The sequence below is a fragment of the Pan paniscus genome, chromosome 15, assembly GCF_029289425.2.
Source record: "Pan paniscus chromosome 15, NHGRI_mPanPan1-v2.0_pri, whole genome shotgun sequence".
NCBI lineage: Eukaryota > Metazoa > Chordata > Mammalia > Primates > Hominidae > Pan > Pan paniscus.
This window is the reverse complement of record NC_073264.2, coordinates 64301903-64320553: the sequence shown is the minus strand read 5'-3', so window position 1 is coordinate 64320553 and position 18651 is coordinate 64301903. Positions and strand designations below refer to the sequence as shown.

General features: G+C 40.2%; 1 protein-coding gene across 2 annotated transcripts in view; it reads right to left on the bottom strand.

Moving 5' to 3' along the window:
• Positions 1-7628, bottom strand: part of RHOJ (ras homolog family member J) — an 89060-nt gene extending 81432 nt beyond the window's left edge. For both annotated transcript variants that reach the window (XM_034937668.3, XM_003831624.6), the window contains exon 1: positions 6689-7628. In XM_034937668.3, coding sequence (XP_034793559.1) covers positions 6689-6866 — 178 coding nt within the window. In that variant the 5' untranslated portion in view covers positions 6867-7628. The remainder of the gene's footprint in view (positions 1-6688) is intronic.
• Between the last annotated feature and the right edge of the window lie 11023 nt (positions 7629-18651).

Genomic DNA, 18651 nt, shown 5'->3' with positions numbered 1-18651 from the left:
GTACAAAAATACAGTTAGATGGAATAAAATCTAGTATTCAGTAGCACAACAGAGTGACTATAGTTAACAATAATTTATTGTATATTTCAAAAGAACTAGAAGAGTAGATTTAGAATGTTCCCAACACAAAGTGATGATGGATGTTTGAGGTTATGGATATACCATTTACCCAGATTTAATCATTACCCATTATATGCCTATATCAAAACATCACATATACTCTATAAGTAAATAAGAACAACCATTAATGTATCCATAATTTTTTTTTTAGAGATGAAGTCTTGCTCTGTTGCCCAGGTTGGAGTACAGTGGCATGATCATGGCTCATTATAACTTTGAACTTCTAGGCTCAAGGGATCCTTGTGCATTGGCTTCCCAAAGCACTGGGATTACAGATATGAGAGACTCTTGGGTGTCTTCAGAAAGAGCAAAAGAGAAACTTATGAATAAATTTTCCCAAATGAGCAGAACTATGTCACAACCTTTTATAAACCTGGGACTTTATTTTTATTCACTATTTATTATAATTATGTTATTTTTTCCCCCTGTGGGTTGGACCTGTTTCCCACCCCCTGCTCTGGCCATTAAGGTTATGACTGTCTACCTTGGGCTGATCACCATTTAACTAAGTGGAAAAAGTTAGAACTGACTTTCAGCTTTCTATAAAAACAACTTCCTTTTACATCTCAATCAGCTTATAGAGTAACTGGATTTCTCTTCTTTCCATGAATTGTGTTAATTTCCTGCATAGGCAGCCTGGGTTTGCAAATAGTGGCTTCATATGGTTTTCCAAATTTGATGGCTTTCAACAAAGAAGCTCTAGGAGGGTGGGTGATAGAGGAAAGATTCACAGACAAAATAATACAGAGGATGGTGGAAATGGTGAACATCATAAAGAGGTTTCAGCTGGAATGAGCTTATTTTACACACCTATGTACCCCAACATATAAACCATGTACACAATCTAACTCAACATACAATCTAAATTCAAAATGGAGCTCTTATCCTTATGCTATATGTCAAGTGAAACATTAATCAGTAAGAATATTTTACCAGTGAGGGGTCTGCTACAAAACTCAAAACTAAAGATAGGATGGGGGAAGAAATGCAATTCTTCCATGGTAAGCTGTGAAAGCTCTAAAGGTTGTTGGGACGCGTTGAGTCATCCCTGGAAGGGAGTAAGGAGCAGAGCCCAGGGTTGTTTCTTAGGCACACTTGTAATAAACAAGAGTGACTTTTCCCACCTTCATCCCACTGCTCCTACCCTTTAGACCTAGCCGTCAGCCGAACTTAGGGTTACTCTGAAATATGCTCTGTATATTAGAACTAGAGGAGTTTGAGTGAGGCACCCAAAATGTATGTCAGCTTTTGAATATAATGTAGATGAAGGAATCCCAAGTGATATTTACACATTATATAGTTAAGCTATTCAGTAGATGTGACACTGGCCACTTAGGTCAAGAAAATTCAATGCTGGCTGGGCGTGGTGGCTCACGCCTGTAATCCTAGCACTTTGGGAAGCTGAGGTGGGCAGATCACGAGGTCAAGAGATCAAGACCATCCTGGCCAACATGGTGAAACCCCGTCTTTACTAAAAATAGAAAAAAATTAGCTGGGCGTGGTGGCACGTGCCTATAGTCCCAGCTACTTGGGAGGCTAAGGCAGGAGAATCGCTTGAACCTGGGAGGCAGAGGTTACAGTGAGCTGAGATTGTGCCACTGCACTCTAGCCTGGTGACAGAGTGAGACTCTGTCTCAAGAAAAAAAAAAAAAGAAAAAAAAAGAAAAAAAAGAAAATTCAATGCTATATTACAGTTACAGTGGGGATAAAATGATTATTTAAAATATGAATAAAATAGTTCAGAAATATAATAAATATAATAAACATTTTTGTATGTTCATTCCTAAAGAGATATCTATTGAACAAGCAATTTGTTCATTTATTCATCAAAGTTTTAATGGACCAGAAACTATCTAAGTGTTGGAAGGACTAAGATTGCAAAGACATAGTAATTCATTTATTCAGTTGAGAATAATCTGAGTTGAGAGTCTGTTGAGAGTCTGTAATATGCAGGACTTTGTTTTTTGAAGCTGGAGATAGCAAATACATATATAATATCAGGTAGTGTTAACTATTATAATGAAAGATGTGGCAAGATAGGTTAAAGAGAGAAAGAGAGTGTGTGTGTGTGCAAGTACACATGCATTAAATAATGTGGTCAATTGAAGCTAGGGGGTATCTAGCGGAATAGTATGAGACTGGGGAAAAAGCAAGTACAAACTCTTCAAGGGAAGGAGTTGGGTGTGCTTGAGGAATAACAAGATGGTGTGTGTGGCTAAAGCAAAAACACTGATGAGGAGAGTGTTAAGAGATGAGATTGGAGAGATAACAGGGACTGAGTCATGGAGTGCATCATATACAACATAACATAGGGTTGGGTCTGAGTGTTAAGGGAAGTGATTGGAGAAGTTGGGGTTTGGGACAGTCCCTCTGCCAGCTATGTGGAGAATTGATGATAGGGGGCAAGATTGGAAGTAGGGAATTGGGAATTGATTATAGTAGTTTGGATGAGAGATGATGGTGGCTTGGACAAGAGTGAAGGCAATGAGGACGGTGATAAGTGATCAGGTTTGGGATGTATTTTGAATGTTGAGCTGATTGGTAGGAGGAAGGGATGATAACTAATGGTTTAAATGGAAAGGGAGGGGAATGTTGTCAAAGGAAGAAAGGAGTCAATACCAAAGTTTTTGTTTTCAGAAACTGGGTGGAAAAGAGTGGTCATGTACTTACATGGGGAAGCCTAGGGGAAGAGTAGATTGGGGAAGTTAAAAAATTCAGTTTGGACAGGTTAAGAATGAGATGCCTATTAGATATTCAAATAGTCGGATATATGAATCTGAGTCTCAGAGGGTTTTGATGATAGAGCTACAAGTTTTGGCGTTATCAGGATATGAATGATGTTTAAAGTTACAAAACTAGATACAATCAAGCATACCCTAAGTGTAAATAAAGAAGAGGACCCAGGGACTGAACACTGAGGTTTCAGTGTTTCCGAACATTTGGTGGTTGGGAAGAGAGAGGGGAGGTGGCATTGGAGTTGGAGAAAGATTTGCTGTTGAGTGGAAACAAAACCAGGAGAATGTGGCATCCCAGAAACCAAGCCAAGAAAATGTTTTAGGAAGGAGGGTAATGAACCATAAAAAAAGCTTCCAAGAGATCAAGAGGAGGACCTAGAATTGACTGTTGGATTTCACAGGACGTGAAAGACACAGCTCCTTTCCCTTAAGGGGTTCCCAGCACAGCAGAGATGGGAAAATAAGGAAGCATATAAATTGTTATACAATAGTGGAAGATCCTAGAGATGTAAACAAATTTGTGAAACTGGATTGGAGATGGAACAGGGAATTATTCTTGGGGAGTCAAGGAAAGCTACATGGAGCAGATGTGCTTTTGGATTTTGGTAGGTAGGAGGTAGGGATACATCAGAATTCGTAGAACTTTAAAAATTGTTTTTTGTAGCTGGTTGTTGATTTTTCCTGCAAAAATAAACTCATTCAAAATAATTTTGCATGGTTTTTACTCATGCAAAACTGATATTTCCCCTCCCAATTTAATATCCCATTACTATTACCTCATATAAACATATTTGTTAGTTATCAATAAACATGGTAACTATTTTATGAAGAAAATACATACACTCCATCCTACCTTACTCTTCTAAAGGATACTCTTGTAATTACATTTTTCCTTCTTGTAGTCTTTATCTTTTAATTACATTTTCATTCCTTTTCCTGGCTGTATGCAAGTATCGAGACTGTATTCTTAATAGCTACCATGTACCTAACTCTTATCACACATGAGGCACTGTTCTAAGAACTTTACATATGTTAATCACTTTGTTCTCACACACAATTCTAATACCTTAATTGTCCCTGTTTCTCATTTGTGATAACTGAGGCACAGAGAGGTTAAGTAACTTGCTCAAGGCCACAAAGTAAATGACAGAGCCAGTATTAGAACCAGGCTATCTGACTTCAGAGATCACCATCTTGCACAGTAGGTTGTATTTCCATCCTTACTATTTTATCTCTACTTTTCTGGGTTGGGCAGTTATTAGTAAAAAGTCTTCAATGGATAGGCTCTCTATGACTTAAACTATAGCTTCTAAAGTCTCAGCACTCAACTGCAGGTTGTCATTTTAAAGTAGGCCAGTAGGACCCAGGAATTAGATACTGGATCCAAATGGAGAAGAGGGCATTTAGTTTTTTACAATTGATTGTAGATTCTCACGTGACTGCCTAAGGATTTATGTTCAACCAGATCATATACCAGGAGAGTGGTGGTAAAAGGAACTCAAGTCTTTGTGGTGGAGAAGATCCCTCTGCTTATAGAAATGACCACTTCTGGTTGGGCACGGTGGCTCACGCCTGTAATCCCAGCACGTTAGGAGGCTGAGGCAGGCAGAACATGAGGTAAGTAGTTCAAGACCAGCCTGGCCAGCATGGTGAAACCCTGTCTCTACTAAAAATACAAAAATTAGCCAGGCATGGTTGCGTGTGCCTGTAGTCCCAGCTACTCAGGAGGCTGAGGCAGGAGAATTGCTTGAACCCAGGAGGTGGAAGTTGCAGTGAGCCGAGATCATGCCACTGCACTCCAGCCTGGGCGACAGAGCAAGACTCTGTTTCAAAAAAAAAAAAAAAAAAGAAAAGAAATGACCACTTCATTACAGTCCTAGATGTATGTGGCTCATGTCTCCGTCTCCATTCTCTTTTTAACCTTACTGAAACCACATGAGATGATTATATACTTAAAGAGGTACAAAGTGTACATCAAAGTAACCATGTTTAGGAATGCTTACTATGTGCAAAGTATTGCTCTGAGTATAGTGGCTGTGATTTCTTGGGAGCTAAAATAATAGACTAGCCAAAATCTTTAAGATGCTTTAATGCTCAACAATAGTAAGTATGTACATTATTAAAACATAAAATTATTGGAGCCTAGTGGAATCTAGTTGTGGTTCAGCCTTTGTTTGATTTCCAGTGTAGATTTTTTATAGGCTGACTTGATTCTCTTTTTTCCTGATACCATACTGTAACTGGTTTCCTGAATACATGGGGATTTGGATACATAATTTTCATAGGCATTTGAAGCCTCTCCCTTTAGGTTTTCAGTTCCACCTTTGATTTAAAAGTTTTTGAAATAAGGTAGCCACTTTCCTTTTCTTGGCAGAAAGAAGGTGTAGAGTAAATAACTTTTGCTAAGATGGTTTCAGGAGAAGAATCTGAGGAACTTTCTCAAGGCGCAGACCCCCAAATTTTATAATTAGTTTTTTTCTCAAGATGAAAGTCAACCTGTTCTTCTCTTTATTCTGTTCTCATTAAAATGTTCTTCTCTGGGCATAGTCATTATATTTTCAGAAAGGCTTAAGTGAGCCGGCATTAAAATTTGCTCTTAACTTCTACAAATATAGAAAAACCTGCTGGGAAATGGATACTGTATTCACTGTGGTTCTCTCCCTGTCTGCTGTGTAACATTTTCATACATCATGTAAGTATAGGGGGAAGCAGTGACTTAGGTGATGGCTTAGTTCTGGAAAAGAAGCTACTTTCTATAGAAGGAGGATTTCAAATGGCCACATTGCCAAGCAGACACTCATGCTGGTTTCCTGTGGGCCATTTCCCCTTTGTTGAACCTGACCCAAAGCCAAAATGAAGGAGGAGAAATTTTCCATTCACAAGGTCTCAGATCTCTGATAAAGATCACTATGATAAAAAAGTTATAAAATGTAGGCTACTATAAGCTTGAAGAATTTCATTAACTTGCTTTTGATAAACTTAATAAAATTTGTTTTGGAAATTAACAGAAAAAGAAAGAATCAAAATGGAAAAATTTAGATAATGCTATCACCCAGACAAGTACACCTACAAACTTTAGAACACTCACAAAACAAAAGGTCCCCTGTAAGTTGTGACTACAATGTCTTAACTGCCACGCTTTAAAATATTTTATGTGCATTTTGTCCTTTCAGGACATACTTTAAAGTGATTCAGATTTTATTTGTATTTTTACTTTTAAAAACATGTTAATTAAATATTTTTCTTTTAAGATACAGATGGCCTAATAGATATTTAAAACCTTTTAAAAACTCTCCCCCAATCTACAACCTCAGGAAAACAAAACTATAGTATTATAGCACCAATTGTTATAGAAAAAATGAGTGTTTTATTAATCTTAGCATTTTCATTTATAAATGGCATGAGGTGAATACGCAAAGAGCGGCAAGAACAATCCTTTCACCATTTGTGTGTCTAGTGGTGATTCTTTTTTTTTTGGCAGAAAAGAATTGTGATGCAATTCCACTGCATTTAAAAATGTTCACAGTAAAACTTTAATGAATGTTGAGGCAAATGTTGAGTAAAAGCTCTGGCCCCCAAATCTAGAGGGCACGTCAGAGTATTTTCCTGGCGTTACCATTCGTTTTAAGGGGGAAAAGTGTTACCATACACATTGATGCACAAATTGTTCTACCAACAGTCAAGTCCTGGGTTGTATGCTACGCTAAGCTGCCTGGTTACTGCCAGGCCCGCACCCAATACTGACATTAGAAATGAGCCAGGCCCCTCTGAACTTAAGGTCTCGCCCCCTGCATCGTTTGTCTGGATGCAGAGAGTTTCCCACTTTTTCTTACCTGCATAGTGGTCAAACACAGTGGGCACGTATTCCTCTGGGAAGGCGTCGTTGGCGTAGCTCATCAGCAGGCAGGTTTTCCCCACGGCACCGTCCCCCACCACCACACACTTCAACATCTTCTTCTCGTCGTTGCCCCTGCAGCCGCAGCTGCTGTCAGTTCCCTCTTTGCAGTTCATTCTTGCGGCTCCAGCTGCTGGGGACTTCTGCTGCTATTGCTTCTCCTGCTTTTTCCAAAGCACATGAAGCGGCAGAAAGCCAGTGCCAGGCTTGAATTTACTCTGTCTGACTTTGGGTACCTTGGATCATACAGACATGTCCGAGGCTGGGATATGTCCTGTTGCTTACCATGCTGGTGAAGAAAGGTAACACACACTTGAGGGAGTTATGAAAAGGGTCTGCCCCTTTCCGCTCTCAGTGTGAGTTAAGAAACCCTCATTTTCACAGAATTCGAGGGGCTTCCTAACAGCCTAGAAATTTCAGCAGCCTGAGGGTTTTACTCTGCTCTCCCTGTCTCTAGCCTGGCGAAAGACACGGTGGAATTTTGCTAAATCTTTCTCATTTTCCAAGTCACATCTAACATGGAGGAAAGCTGGGCTTTTTAATGGAGTGTTTTCCCCTTGCTTCCTCCAGCTTGCCGAGTGTCAGGAAATCATGGGTTTCCTGCTGCATTCCATATTAGGATCAGTGGGCTGAGGAAGGCTGCAACAATGGGAGCTCTGTGTGTGTGTGTTTGTACTTCTGGGGAACGATGCCAGGACATGGAGTGGGAAAACACTAGGGGTCCCACTGCAGACTCAAGCTGTCAGACTTCCTGTTTCATCCGCTGCTTGCGAGGCTGTTCGCTTGTGGCTGGCTGGAAAGAAGCTGACTAGAGGATGGAAACCGGGGATTACTGCCTGCCACAGAAACAGGGGGAATGGTTAGAGCGAGCAGAGAGAACCACACCAGCAGTCCTGGGATAACATATGACATCACTCTTCACTGAGTCACTAGTTAAAAGCTCTGCAAACTAAAAACGAGCAGTTCTTTACTTAAATGAGAAACTTTAAGCGATTCTTCCCGGAAATAAAGAAGAAAACCTTCCAGAGTCACATCATTTCAAAGAGAAAAAGGTTTGTAAGTTGTAGGTATAATATGTATGATCAGGTTTATAAACTGCCACATGTCTGGAATATGTATTCCAGACACAAACTTTTTTTATGATGGTAGCACATAAGAAATCAATCACATGTGGGATGTTTGCATTCTCTTATTAGTAGATAAACACACATGTGCTTGGCTCATACTTAACACCCTTGGACAGGAGAGGGTATAGGATGGCTTTTTGGTTTGTTTAAGGCCCTCGATGCTGTTTTTACTTGGATGTTTTGCTTTTTGATTTAGTCTTCTCCCCTTGGGTCAGACGGGTCCTCTTCAATTACAAAGGAGCCATGGGCAGCTAATTTATTTGTCTGTTTGGTCACTCAAAATGAAGTCCCTTTGAAGCTCTGTATTTGATTAATGTGCTTGGTCTTAGAAAAGAAGTGGAACTCTGCAAATGATTTTTGACAAATGGGTCAAAATGACGGAACTCTGTTTTTTTCACTTTCATTTTTTGAACATTGATTTTGAAGAGTTCAGATTATCCAAATGTTTGAGAATTTTTTTTTTTTTGATGAGGGGTGAGATGGGAGAAAATTCTGTAATAGATATACCCACATATCATCTATATGCTGCCATATAATAGGTATAGTCTCTAGTTTCTTCTGTTTTGGATTATAGTAACATTTATCACAGTGCTTAGTGTCCAAGCCTTTCTTTCCTATAAAGGGATGGTGTTTCAGTCAAGTTATGGTGTATCAGTCAGGTTCTGTTGCAGTAAGAAACAATCCCTGAAGCTAAATGAGTATATTTATTGCTCACATTGTATCTCTATTGTATATTGTTATCATCTTTATTCAGGGATCTAGGCCGATAGAGCAGTCATATTGAGAATATTGATGATCATCATGGTAGAGGAAGAAATGAATATGACGAAGAGGTACTACCCCCGTGCCAAATTGAATATTTATGGAGAAAAAATTTTGAGACATCCTATTGACTCTTAAGGCTTCCTCCTGGAAGTGACACTTGTGCTCATATTTGTTGGTCAAAGCAAACGACATGCTGGCTTCAACAGGGGGGTCAGAAGTATAATCCTACCATGTATCAGAAAGGAGAGGACCAAATATTGGTGAACAGCCTGTGTGGCAACCACAGATCATTTAGCTGAGGTTTTATTTGCAATATGGAAGTTGAATTGTTTATGTTTAGTGCCATTCTGAAGCATTTGAAGACACCTACGACTTCATGTGATTTATATAATTTTATTCTCATTTAGCCTACCTTGAACACCTAGAATATGTGATAACAAAATTACTATGTGAAAACTTATATTTTGCTTCTAGAAAAGAGGCTTGAGTATGAAGGTGGCAGCCAAACAAATCTGTGCAGATAATAGAATGATTGGCAGTGACAAGACTTCATCCTGAAGATGAGCACAATCACGCTGAGCCTAATGAGCACAATGATGATATGTATTTGGCAGAACGTTGAGAAGGTTCTTCCTTTGACTTTGTCCCTGAGATTGGGCAGTGAATGTGGCATGGTACTCCATTCATGGAGTTATAAAACATGCCTGCCTACGCTGGTCAACTAAAAGCTTTTATCCCAACACTACAACATGCCCCAGCCCAGTAAGTACTTGGTCTAGGAAAAAATTGAGAAATTGGATTGAGGTGAAATTTTGGTATATCTACGTATAGCCTAAATCTTATGCCATCAGACACAGACATTTAAATCCATTCTGATTTCTATGTGAACTGTGAATTAAGACATCTGGGAGACTTGAAGTATCTAGTTATAGATCCTTTACCTCTAACTGAAAAGATTGGTACATCTGCCAGATTGGGTTATATGCAAAGATGGGTTATGACCATTGAGAATGTTGGCTATATTTCTCAAAACAAACATGGTTTACCACTGTTTACTACCCCCACACCAAAATGAATATTTATGGAGAAAAGCTTTTGAGACATCCTATTAAAAGTGGCAAAAAAGTTAAAATTCTTAACATCTCAGCCTGGTGATTACGTGGATCATGTTGTCCATGTGAAACTAAATCTTTTTAAATATTAAAAATTGGATCTGAACCAGAATAACAGAATCTTGAAAAAAAATAAAGACAATTCATCATTGTTTTTATAGGTCCATGAGTCCACAGAATTCTGATTGCTTGCCCAGGTAGCATGGTCAAGAATGTCCATCAATTCCAAAGGTTGACGGGTATGCATTTAGAAGTGGCATGAAGACCATTTGCTAAAATATTCTTTACCAGATGCCTGTGCTTTTGGATCTTGGGCCATGAAAATGATTGAGTGGTGGTTGTGTAGCCATTAATTATTTGGTTTACCTCAAGCACCAAGTTTACACAAACTTACCAGAATGTGGTGAAATCTTTTTGGGTGATATTTTCTGCTTTTTCCAAGAGACCTTAATTCCTTAGCTCTTTCTTGTCCTCTGAGATTTGGCTTCACACAAATTTCCCCAAATGCCAACAGGGCATTTTTGTGTAAAATTCTGACTGTTCTTATTGCTTTCAGTTTTATTATGACCTTAGTAAGAGAGCCAAGTCTTCACTCCCCTCTTTTTTTTTTTTTTTTTTTTTTTTTTTTGTGCTTGAAGCTAGAAGTTACATAGGGAAGTAATGCAATGAGATCAGATACTCTGATTCTGGATTAGCCTCTATGGAGGATATTGTTTTGACTTCAGTCTTAGGAACATGAGATGTGCTGTGATTCTGATAATTCCAGGATGCCCTGCCTCGTCATGAGTTTCCACTCCAGAGAAAACCCTTTCTGGGACTAATGTGAGAGTCTGGCCTTTACTGGTGATGGTTATGAATCAGGAGGGTCTATGTAGTTCTAGGGGTTCTGACCTAAATCTCCCACTGACCTAAACCTCAAGATCAGTAGGGGCACTGCTAAAACTGGACAGGCCATCCTAGGACTAGTCTGGACTGGAACCACCCCTCCCCAAGGGGAGTGAGTCATTGCTGTCAGGGATGCTCATGTATCTGCATATTTCTTCTGTGAGGCCACCTGCACCCAGCCTCTGGCTATTGTCCATGTCATATCATGCCATATATCACACATCATATCACATCACATCATATCACATCAGTTACATTTTCTTGGACATGATCTTTTTATAATTCCAGAAATGGCTTTCTTTTTCTTACTTGGAAGACTTCTGTTTTTTTCCCCAAATCTCTTAATTCTGAGAGATGTAGGTGACTTGCAAGCCACAGGCAGATGGGACATCTTTTTCCTTCCTAGGAAAGAAGAAGCTGATTTGGCCACTAATAATAAAGCTGTGTGTGTTTTTTTTTCTGCATTTCATTATTGCATCCCTTAACTCTGAATACAAAGCCCTGTCTCTGAGGAAGAGAGTCCTGTGGTTTATCTGACCTTTTTTGTCTCTTTCTATGGGAACCAGGAAATTAGAGACTTTTAAGTTCCATTAATGCAGAAAATCTGAAGTGAGGTAACAGGTTAGAAAGAACTTTCCTATTGATTCCTGTTCTTCCGATTGGAGGGGTGTGCTTTAGAAGGGAGAAGAGTTTAGTGTTGAGGTAGTCTGGGTTGTTCCTCCACCAAGGCCACAGAGCAGGGAATAGCTTGCAGAAATAGCCATCTTATAGTCAGACAAAGATCTTTGGTGATGACTTCCTCTAGTTAGTGATATGGGTCCAAAAAGGCTAAAGTCATAGGGTTGGTCATCGTCTGGGTGGGCAAGCATCATGTCTGTGCTACAGGCTGAACTTCCGTGGATTGGGGCCAAGTCACAACCTCTTTTCCTTTTTTGTATGAAGGATCTCTTGGGAGAGTAAGACAGATTGGTGGAAATTTTCCACTTCTGCTAAGAAAACAACTAAAAATGTGCCTTCTACTTATGATGCTCTGGTAGCATCAATGTCATAAAAAATTAATATATAGATGGAGGACTTGAAGGCCCCTCAACAGTAGCTGGGGACATTGTGCTCTGTTGTATTCAAGGAGGCATTTTGGTTACTGGACTGGATTACACAAATACAAGTTTCCCTGAGAGCCTGCTGGTTGCTGACCAACCCCTTGTTGGTGAAGCACTAAATGTGGAAAGAAATGTAATTCTACTCTGTGGACTGAATGTGTCTGCTCAGATTTCATTAACAGTTCATTTGCTAATTACTTTGTATCTAGAAATCATCTGTATCAGAAAAAAGAGAGTCATGAAAGCTACTAGGGCTTGAATGAGACCACAGCTCAAATCTCAGATTTGATAGAGGCTTGGAGGAAAGATTTAGGGACCAACCCTCAATGGGATAAGTGGAAGAAACAGTCTTTGGCCGGGGAGGAGAGGGGTGGTGAAAAACACCTTCAAACAAATCTATGAAAACCCCCAGGACAAAAGAAAAAAGGGAATTAAGTTCTTCCATGTTTATAACCCCAGTAGCCATGGACAGAAGGTGGATGGAGCCACACATGGCCTTCAGGTTAAGTGCCCCAGAAAAGACTCCTACCTTATTATTAACATGCAAAATTCTTGCAAAGGGTTTATTTTCCAGGCACACATTTTATGAAATCTCCTTTTATTGTTTTCCACTTCATGACTGTACTGATTTACAAAAAGCACTGTGGCACTTCAACAAGGTTAAATAGTGACTTTTAATTTGCTTCTATTGGTTTTGACCATATTATATATGGAGATTATTTTGTATCTTTCCTCACTTTTCAGAAAATTTGAAAAATTATAACTGATTTCATGAAATGTGTATCTCTTTTTTCTACTCTGGAAGTGGAAAGGTAACTTCTTTTCACTTTAATTTTATATGATAAAATATCATTTTTACTGACTTTAATGGGAAAATAGGCAATATGGTTAAAATGATTTGGCCTTTGTAAATTTCACATATGCCCTCTGATCCAGTCTTTAGGTCACCCTTCCATATCAAGGGGAAGATGATCCTTCCTTCAAAGCTATCCATATCCATAAAGCGTTCATGGCTAATTCCAGTGACAGCAAAGATCGAGTACTGCCGTTTGTTTGTTATCTTGAATGAGGAGCCGTCACAGTAATACCTGCCCACTCTGTAGGTACCCAAAGGCTTATTTCTGTTGTATTTTCTTTTTTTTTTTTATTATGTCTCAAGATCTTTCTAAACCTTAATTTCATTGAATCTGGAGAGGACTTCTACAATTATCAAATCTAACTTCCCAAATAATAAAGAAAATTTTCTTAAAACATGGCTTACAGGCTGTGTCCTTCTCATGAATACTATTGTTCACTGTGTAAAACAGCAACAACTATTATTTACCATTTTACTAATCAGGGTGTAGTTGGCTCTGTAGTGAACATAGTTGTTTGTGCCTATGATCTCTTTCCTTTTTTGGTGATAGCACTCCAATTTCCCTTTGAGGAACCCCTCTCTTCTACCTTTAGTCCAAATTGCTCAGCGGGGGCTGACCCCACTCTCTGATCCAGGGGTGGACATGTAATTCAGGTATGGCAAATGCGAATTGTTGCCAGAGCTCTTCCTGAAGCTCTCTGGAAAGAGGTGCTCTTGCCCCCTGGAATTCCTCTCACTAAGGATCACATGAGCTGTTGTCGGGGCCATCTTTGCCACCAGGTAGAAAGAGATTGCCTGATGCTGATAATGATGATAATAAAAGAGTTTATATTTTTGAACTCATTTTCTCCAAAACGTAGGTTGTAAACATTATTATTATTCTCATTTTTATAATTAAAAAAACTGAAAGCAAAGTGAAGTCAATTGATAAGGTTAGTGTAAAACAGCTAACAAGTTCTGGACCCAGGATTCGAAATCTGGCAGCCTACTGCTAGAGCTCATGCTTTTTACTGCTACAACACAGAAAAACAGCTGAAAGACAGAGAAAAAAGATACCTGATCACACAATTTGAGCCCTGGGACTTGGATTTCCCTTTTGAATGAGGCAATTCATTCCTTTTTTGGTTTAAATTCATTTAGGTTAGATATTCATTATGTGCACTTGAAAGAGTCCTGACTGATACATGAAAGAAGAATGGAGAAGTCCTGGGAACTGTGTTTGGTCATGTGCTATTTGACACAATGCATATAGAGATGATTTGCTTAACAACTCGATGTTTGCTTATCAAAACTATGAAAGGCTGGAGGAATGTTCTGGGCACATGTGATTATAATTTGAATGGATTTTCTCTTCAAATCTACTATTTTATATTTACATGATTAAGACCTAGATCCAAGTCACTTAAGCCCTCACTTGTGTAGACTTTTGAGAGATCTGTATCAAATAATGACTTTTTGTCTTTTAAATTAAAAATATAATAATCCCACATCTCATAAAACATAGTTATGAATACATAATAGATTTAAGGAACAAAATGGGACCCCAAATAGCTTAAGCTAAAAGAGATTGATATAGTACACTTGGGCTGCTATAACAAAATGCCTTAGATGGAGCGATTTACAAACAATAGAAATTTATTGCTCACCTGGATGCTGGGAAATCCAAGAACATGATGCCAGCAGATTCAGAGTGAGGTGAACTGGGAGACACTGGGAGGAAAGATCTAGGGACCAACCCTCAATGGGATAAGTGGAAGAAACAGTCGGGGCTGGGGGTGGGTATGAAAAACACCTTCAAACAAATCTATGAAAACCCCTAGGACAAAGAAAGAAAGGAATTAAATTCTTCCATGTTTATAACCCCAGTAGCCATGGACAGAAGTAGGTGAGGGCCTGTTTTTTTTTTTTTTTTTTTTTTTTGAGATGGAGTCTTGCTCTGTCACCCAGGCTGGAGTGCAATGGCGCCATCTTGGCTCACTGCAACCTCTACCTCCTGTGTTCAAGTGATTCTTCGGCCTCAGCCTCCCTAGTAGCTGGGACTACAGGCGTGTGCCACTACACCCAGCTAATTTTTGTATTCTTTTAGTAGAGATGGGGTTTCGCCATCCTGACCAGGCTGGTCTCGAAATCCTGACCTCAGGTGATTCACCTGCCTTGGCCTCCCAAAGTGTTGGGATTACAGGTGTGAGCCACCATGCCTGGCTGAGTGCCTGTTTTTATTAGACGATGCCTTCACACAGCAGAAGGAATGAACAAGCTCCCTTAGACATCTTTATAAGGGCACTTAACCCATTCATAAGGATATGACTTCACAGGGATGCTCTCATGACTTAATCACCTTCAAACGTCCCCACCACTTAATACAGTTGCACTGGTGATAAGGTTACAACATATGAATTTTGTGGAGACATAACATTCAGACCATAGCAGTGATTTACAGTCCTGTAAATGAACATTCCAGGGAAGCTGGCTTTTGGATTTGGCTGATCTGGGATTCAGTTTTGCCACTAGGATTTTTTCTTGGCTCTCACTTCTGGGTTGGCTCCATCCTCAAGCTCTACAAGTGGGCCTTTGGCATACCAGTCACTCCTCACACAATGGTGGTAAGCTTCCCATCTTCAGCAACCCAGCCCTGTAAGGAGGAGAATGAGCATCTTTGCATTTCCTGCACAAGTGCTAGGTTTCTCTCTGCCTTGCTTGGGTTAGGGGAGATGTGTTGATGGGTTTCAGTCAATCAGGCCCCACCTGTAGTGCCCACTGAACCACAGAAAGGGCACCCAAGGTGGGGCCTGATTGACTGAAACCCATCAGCATATCTCCCCTATGCTAAAAATGAGGGATGTGGGTGAGAGAGGAGACTCCAGATATTGACGTTAGGAGGAGAGTGAAAAATAATAATAGTAGTAGTAGTCATAATGATGATCATGATAATAATGGCTAACATTCTAGTACTACGTGTTAGCGTATATTAACATATTTAATCCTTACCAAAACTCTATGAGATAGGTATAATTAACGTGTCATTTTACAGATGAGGTAACCAAGACACAGAGATATTAAATTCATACAGCTAGGAAGTGGCAGAGCCAGGATTCACACAGGCCCTCTGGCTATAGAATCTATATTATTTACTTGGTGTATTGGTCCCTTCTTATGCTGTTAATAAAGACATACCTGAAACTGGATCATTTATAGAGGAAAGAGATTTAATTGACTCACAGTTCAGCCTGGCTGGGGAGGCCTCAGGATACTTACAATCATGGTGGAAGGGGAAGCAAACACATCCTTCTTCACATGGCAGCAGAAAGGAGAATTGCTGAGCAAAGGGGGAAAAGCCTGTTTAAAAACCATAAGTTCTTGTAAGAACTCACTATCATAAGAACAGCATGGGGGTAACCACCCCCATGATTTAATTACCTCCCACTGGGTCCTTCCCATGACACGTGGGGATTATGGGAACTACAATTCGAGATAAGGTTTGGATGGGGTCACAAGCAAACCATATCATTCTGCCCCTGGCCCCTCCCAAATCTCATATCCTCACATTTCAAAACACAATCATGCCTTCCCAACAGTCCCCCAAAATCTTAACTCATTCCAGCATTAACCCAAAAGTCCAAGTCCAGAGTCTCATCTGAGACAAGGCAAGTCCCTTCCACCTATGAGCCTATAAAATCAAAAGCAAGTCAGTTACTTCCTAGATACAATGGGGGTACAGGCATTGGGTAAATATACCCATTCCAAATGGCAGAAATTGGCCAAAACAGAGGGGCTACCGGCCCCATGCAAGTCTGAAATCCAGCAGGGCAGTCAAATCATAAAGCACGAAAATGATGTCCTTTGATTCCATGTCTCACATCCAGGTCACGCTGATGCAGGATGTGGGCTCCCACCAGCCTTGGGCAGCTCCATCCCTGTGACTTTGCAGGGTATAACCTCACTCCTGGCTGCTTTCATGGACTGGCATTGAGTGTCTGCGGCTTCTCTAAGCTCATGATGCAAGCTGTCAGTGGGTCTAGCATTTGGGGGTCTGAAGGACAGTGGGCCTCTTCTCAAAGCTCCACTAGGCAGTGCCCCAGTGGGGACTCTGTGTGGGCGCTCTGACCCCACATTTCCTGTCTGCACCGCCCTAGCAGAGGTTCTCCATAAGGGCTCTGCTCCTGCAGCAAACTTATGCCTGGACATCCAGGTATTTCCATACATCTGCTGAAATCTAGGTGGAGGTTCCCAAACCTTAATTCTTGACTTCTGCACACATACAGGCCAACACCACATGGAAGCTGCCAAGGCTTGGGGCTTGCATCCTCTGAAGCAATGGCCTGAGCTGTACATTGGCCCCTTTTAGCCACAGCTAGAGTGGCTGTGATGCAGGGCACCAAGTCCCGAGGCTGCACACAGCAAGGGGTGCCCTGGGCCCAGGCCATGAAACCATTTTCCCTCCTAGGCCTCCAGGCCTGTATTGGGAAGGGCTGCCATGAAGGTCTCTGACATGCCCTGGAGATATTTTCCCTGTTGTCTTGGTGTCTTGGTGTCTTTGGCTCCTTGTTACTTATGCAAATTTCTGCAGCTGGCTTGAATTTCTCCCAGAAAATGGGTTTTTCTTTTCTACGGCATTGTCAGCCTGCAAATTTTCCAAACTTTTATGCTCTGTCACCTCTTGAATGCTTTGCTGCTTAGACATTTCTTTTACCAGATACCCTAAATCATTCTCTCAAGTTTAAAGTTTCACGGATCTCTAGGGCAGGGGCAAAATGCTGAAAGTTACTTTGCATAGCAAGAGTGACCTTTACTCCAGTTCCCAACAAGTTTCTTATCTCCATCCGAGACCACCTCAGCCTGGACTTCATTGTTCATATCACTATCAGCATTTTGGTCAAAGCCATTCAACAAATCTCTAGGAAGTTCCAAACTTTCCCACATTTTCCTGTCTTCTTCTGAGGCCTCCAAACTGTTCCAACCTCTGCCTGTTACCCAGTTCCAAAGTCACTTCCACATTTTCAGATATCTTTACAGCAGCACCCCACTACCTGGTACCAATTTACTGTGTTAGTCCATTCTCATGCTGCTAATAAAGTCATAGCCAAGACTGGGTAATTTATAAAGAGGTTTAATTGACTCACAGTTCAGCATGGCTGGGGAGGCTTCAGGAAACTTACAATCATGGTGGAAAGGAAAGCAAATACATCTTTCTTCACATGGTGGCAGCAAGAAGTACCCTGAAAAAAGGGGGAAAGACCCTTATAAAACCATCAAATTTTGTGAGAGCTCACTTACTATCATGGGTATAGCATGACAGTAACCACCCCAATGATTCAACTACCTTCCACCTGGCCCCTCCCATGACACGTGGGGATTATGGGAACTATAATTCAGGATGAGACTTGGGTTGGGAGACAGCCAAACCATATCACTTGGCTATATTAAGAATAGATGGTGGGTCGCAAACAATGGGTGGTTCTGTGCTGAATTTTCACCCTCTGGTTTTAATCTTTGGCTGTTTATTTAGGAACCATAACATGTAGCGGTGTTTAGTGATATGTTCTACAATCCATGTCTCCTGCAGTTTTTTTGCTGTATCAGTTTCCACTTTGTACTTTAGGTTACTATTGACATGCCTTAGTTCTTACTGAAGGTGTTGACAACACAATGTACTTCTTACTGTGTCATCTCTGCAGCTGATTGCAACTATTTCTTAATCAAGGATGACTGCTTAATATCTTCTTCCCCATTTTCATGGCTACCTTTTGCGTAATCAAAACAGTATTGGGACTGTGAGTAAGTGTGAAACTTCATTGCTTGGATATAATGACTATATCTGTAGCTACAGATTTCTTGATTTAATATAGAACAGAAGCCAACTAATCTTTCATTTTGTTTTTATTTATTGATTGATATATTTATTTTTTGGTAGGTAAATTTGGTGCAAATGGGAAATGTGTATCTCCTTCTACTTTGGGTACAAAAGCTTATTATTAGACAAGTTAACTGCCTTTGTTACAACTAAAAGAAAAGAACTAAGTATCATTTTCAGTCTCTTCCTTCCTCCGAAATATATT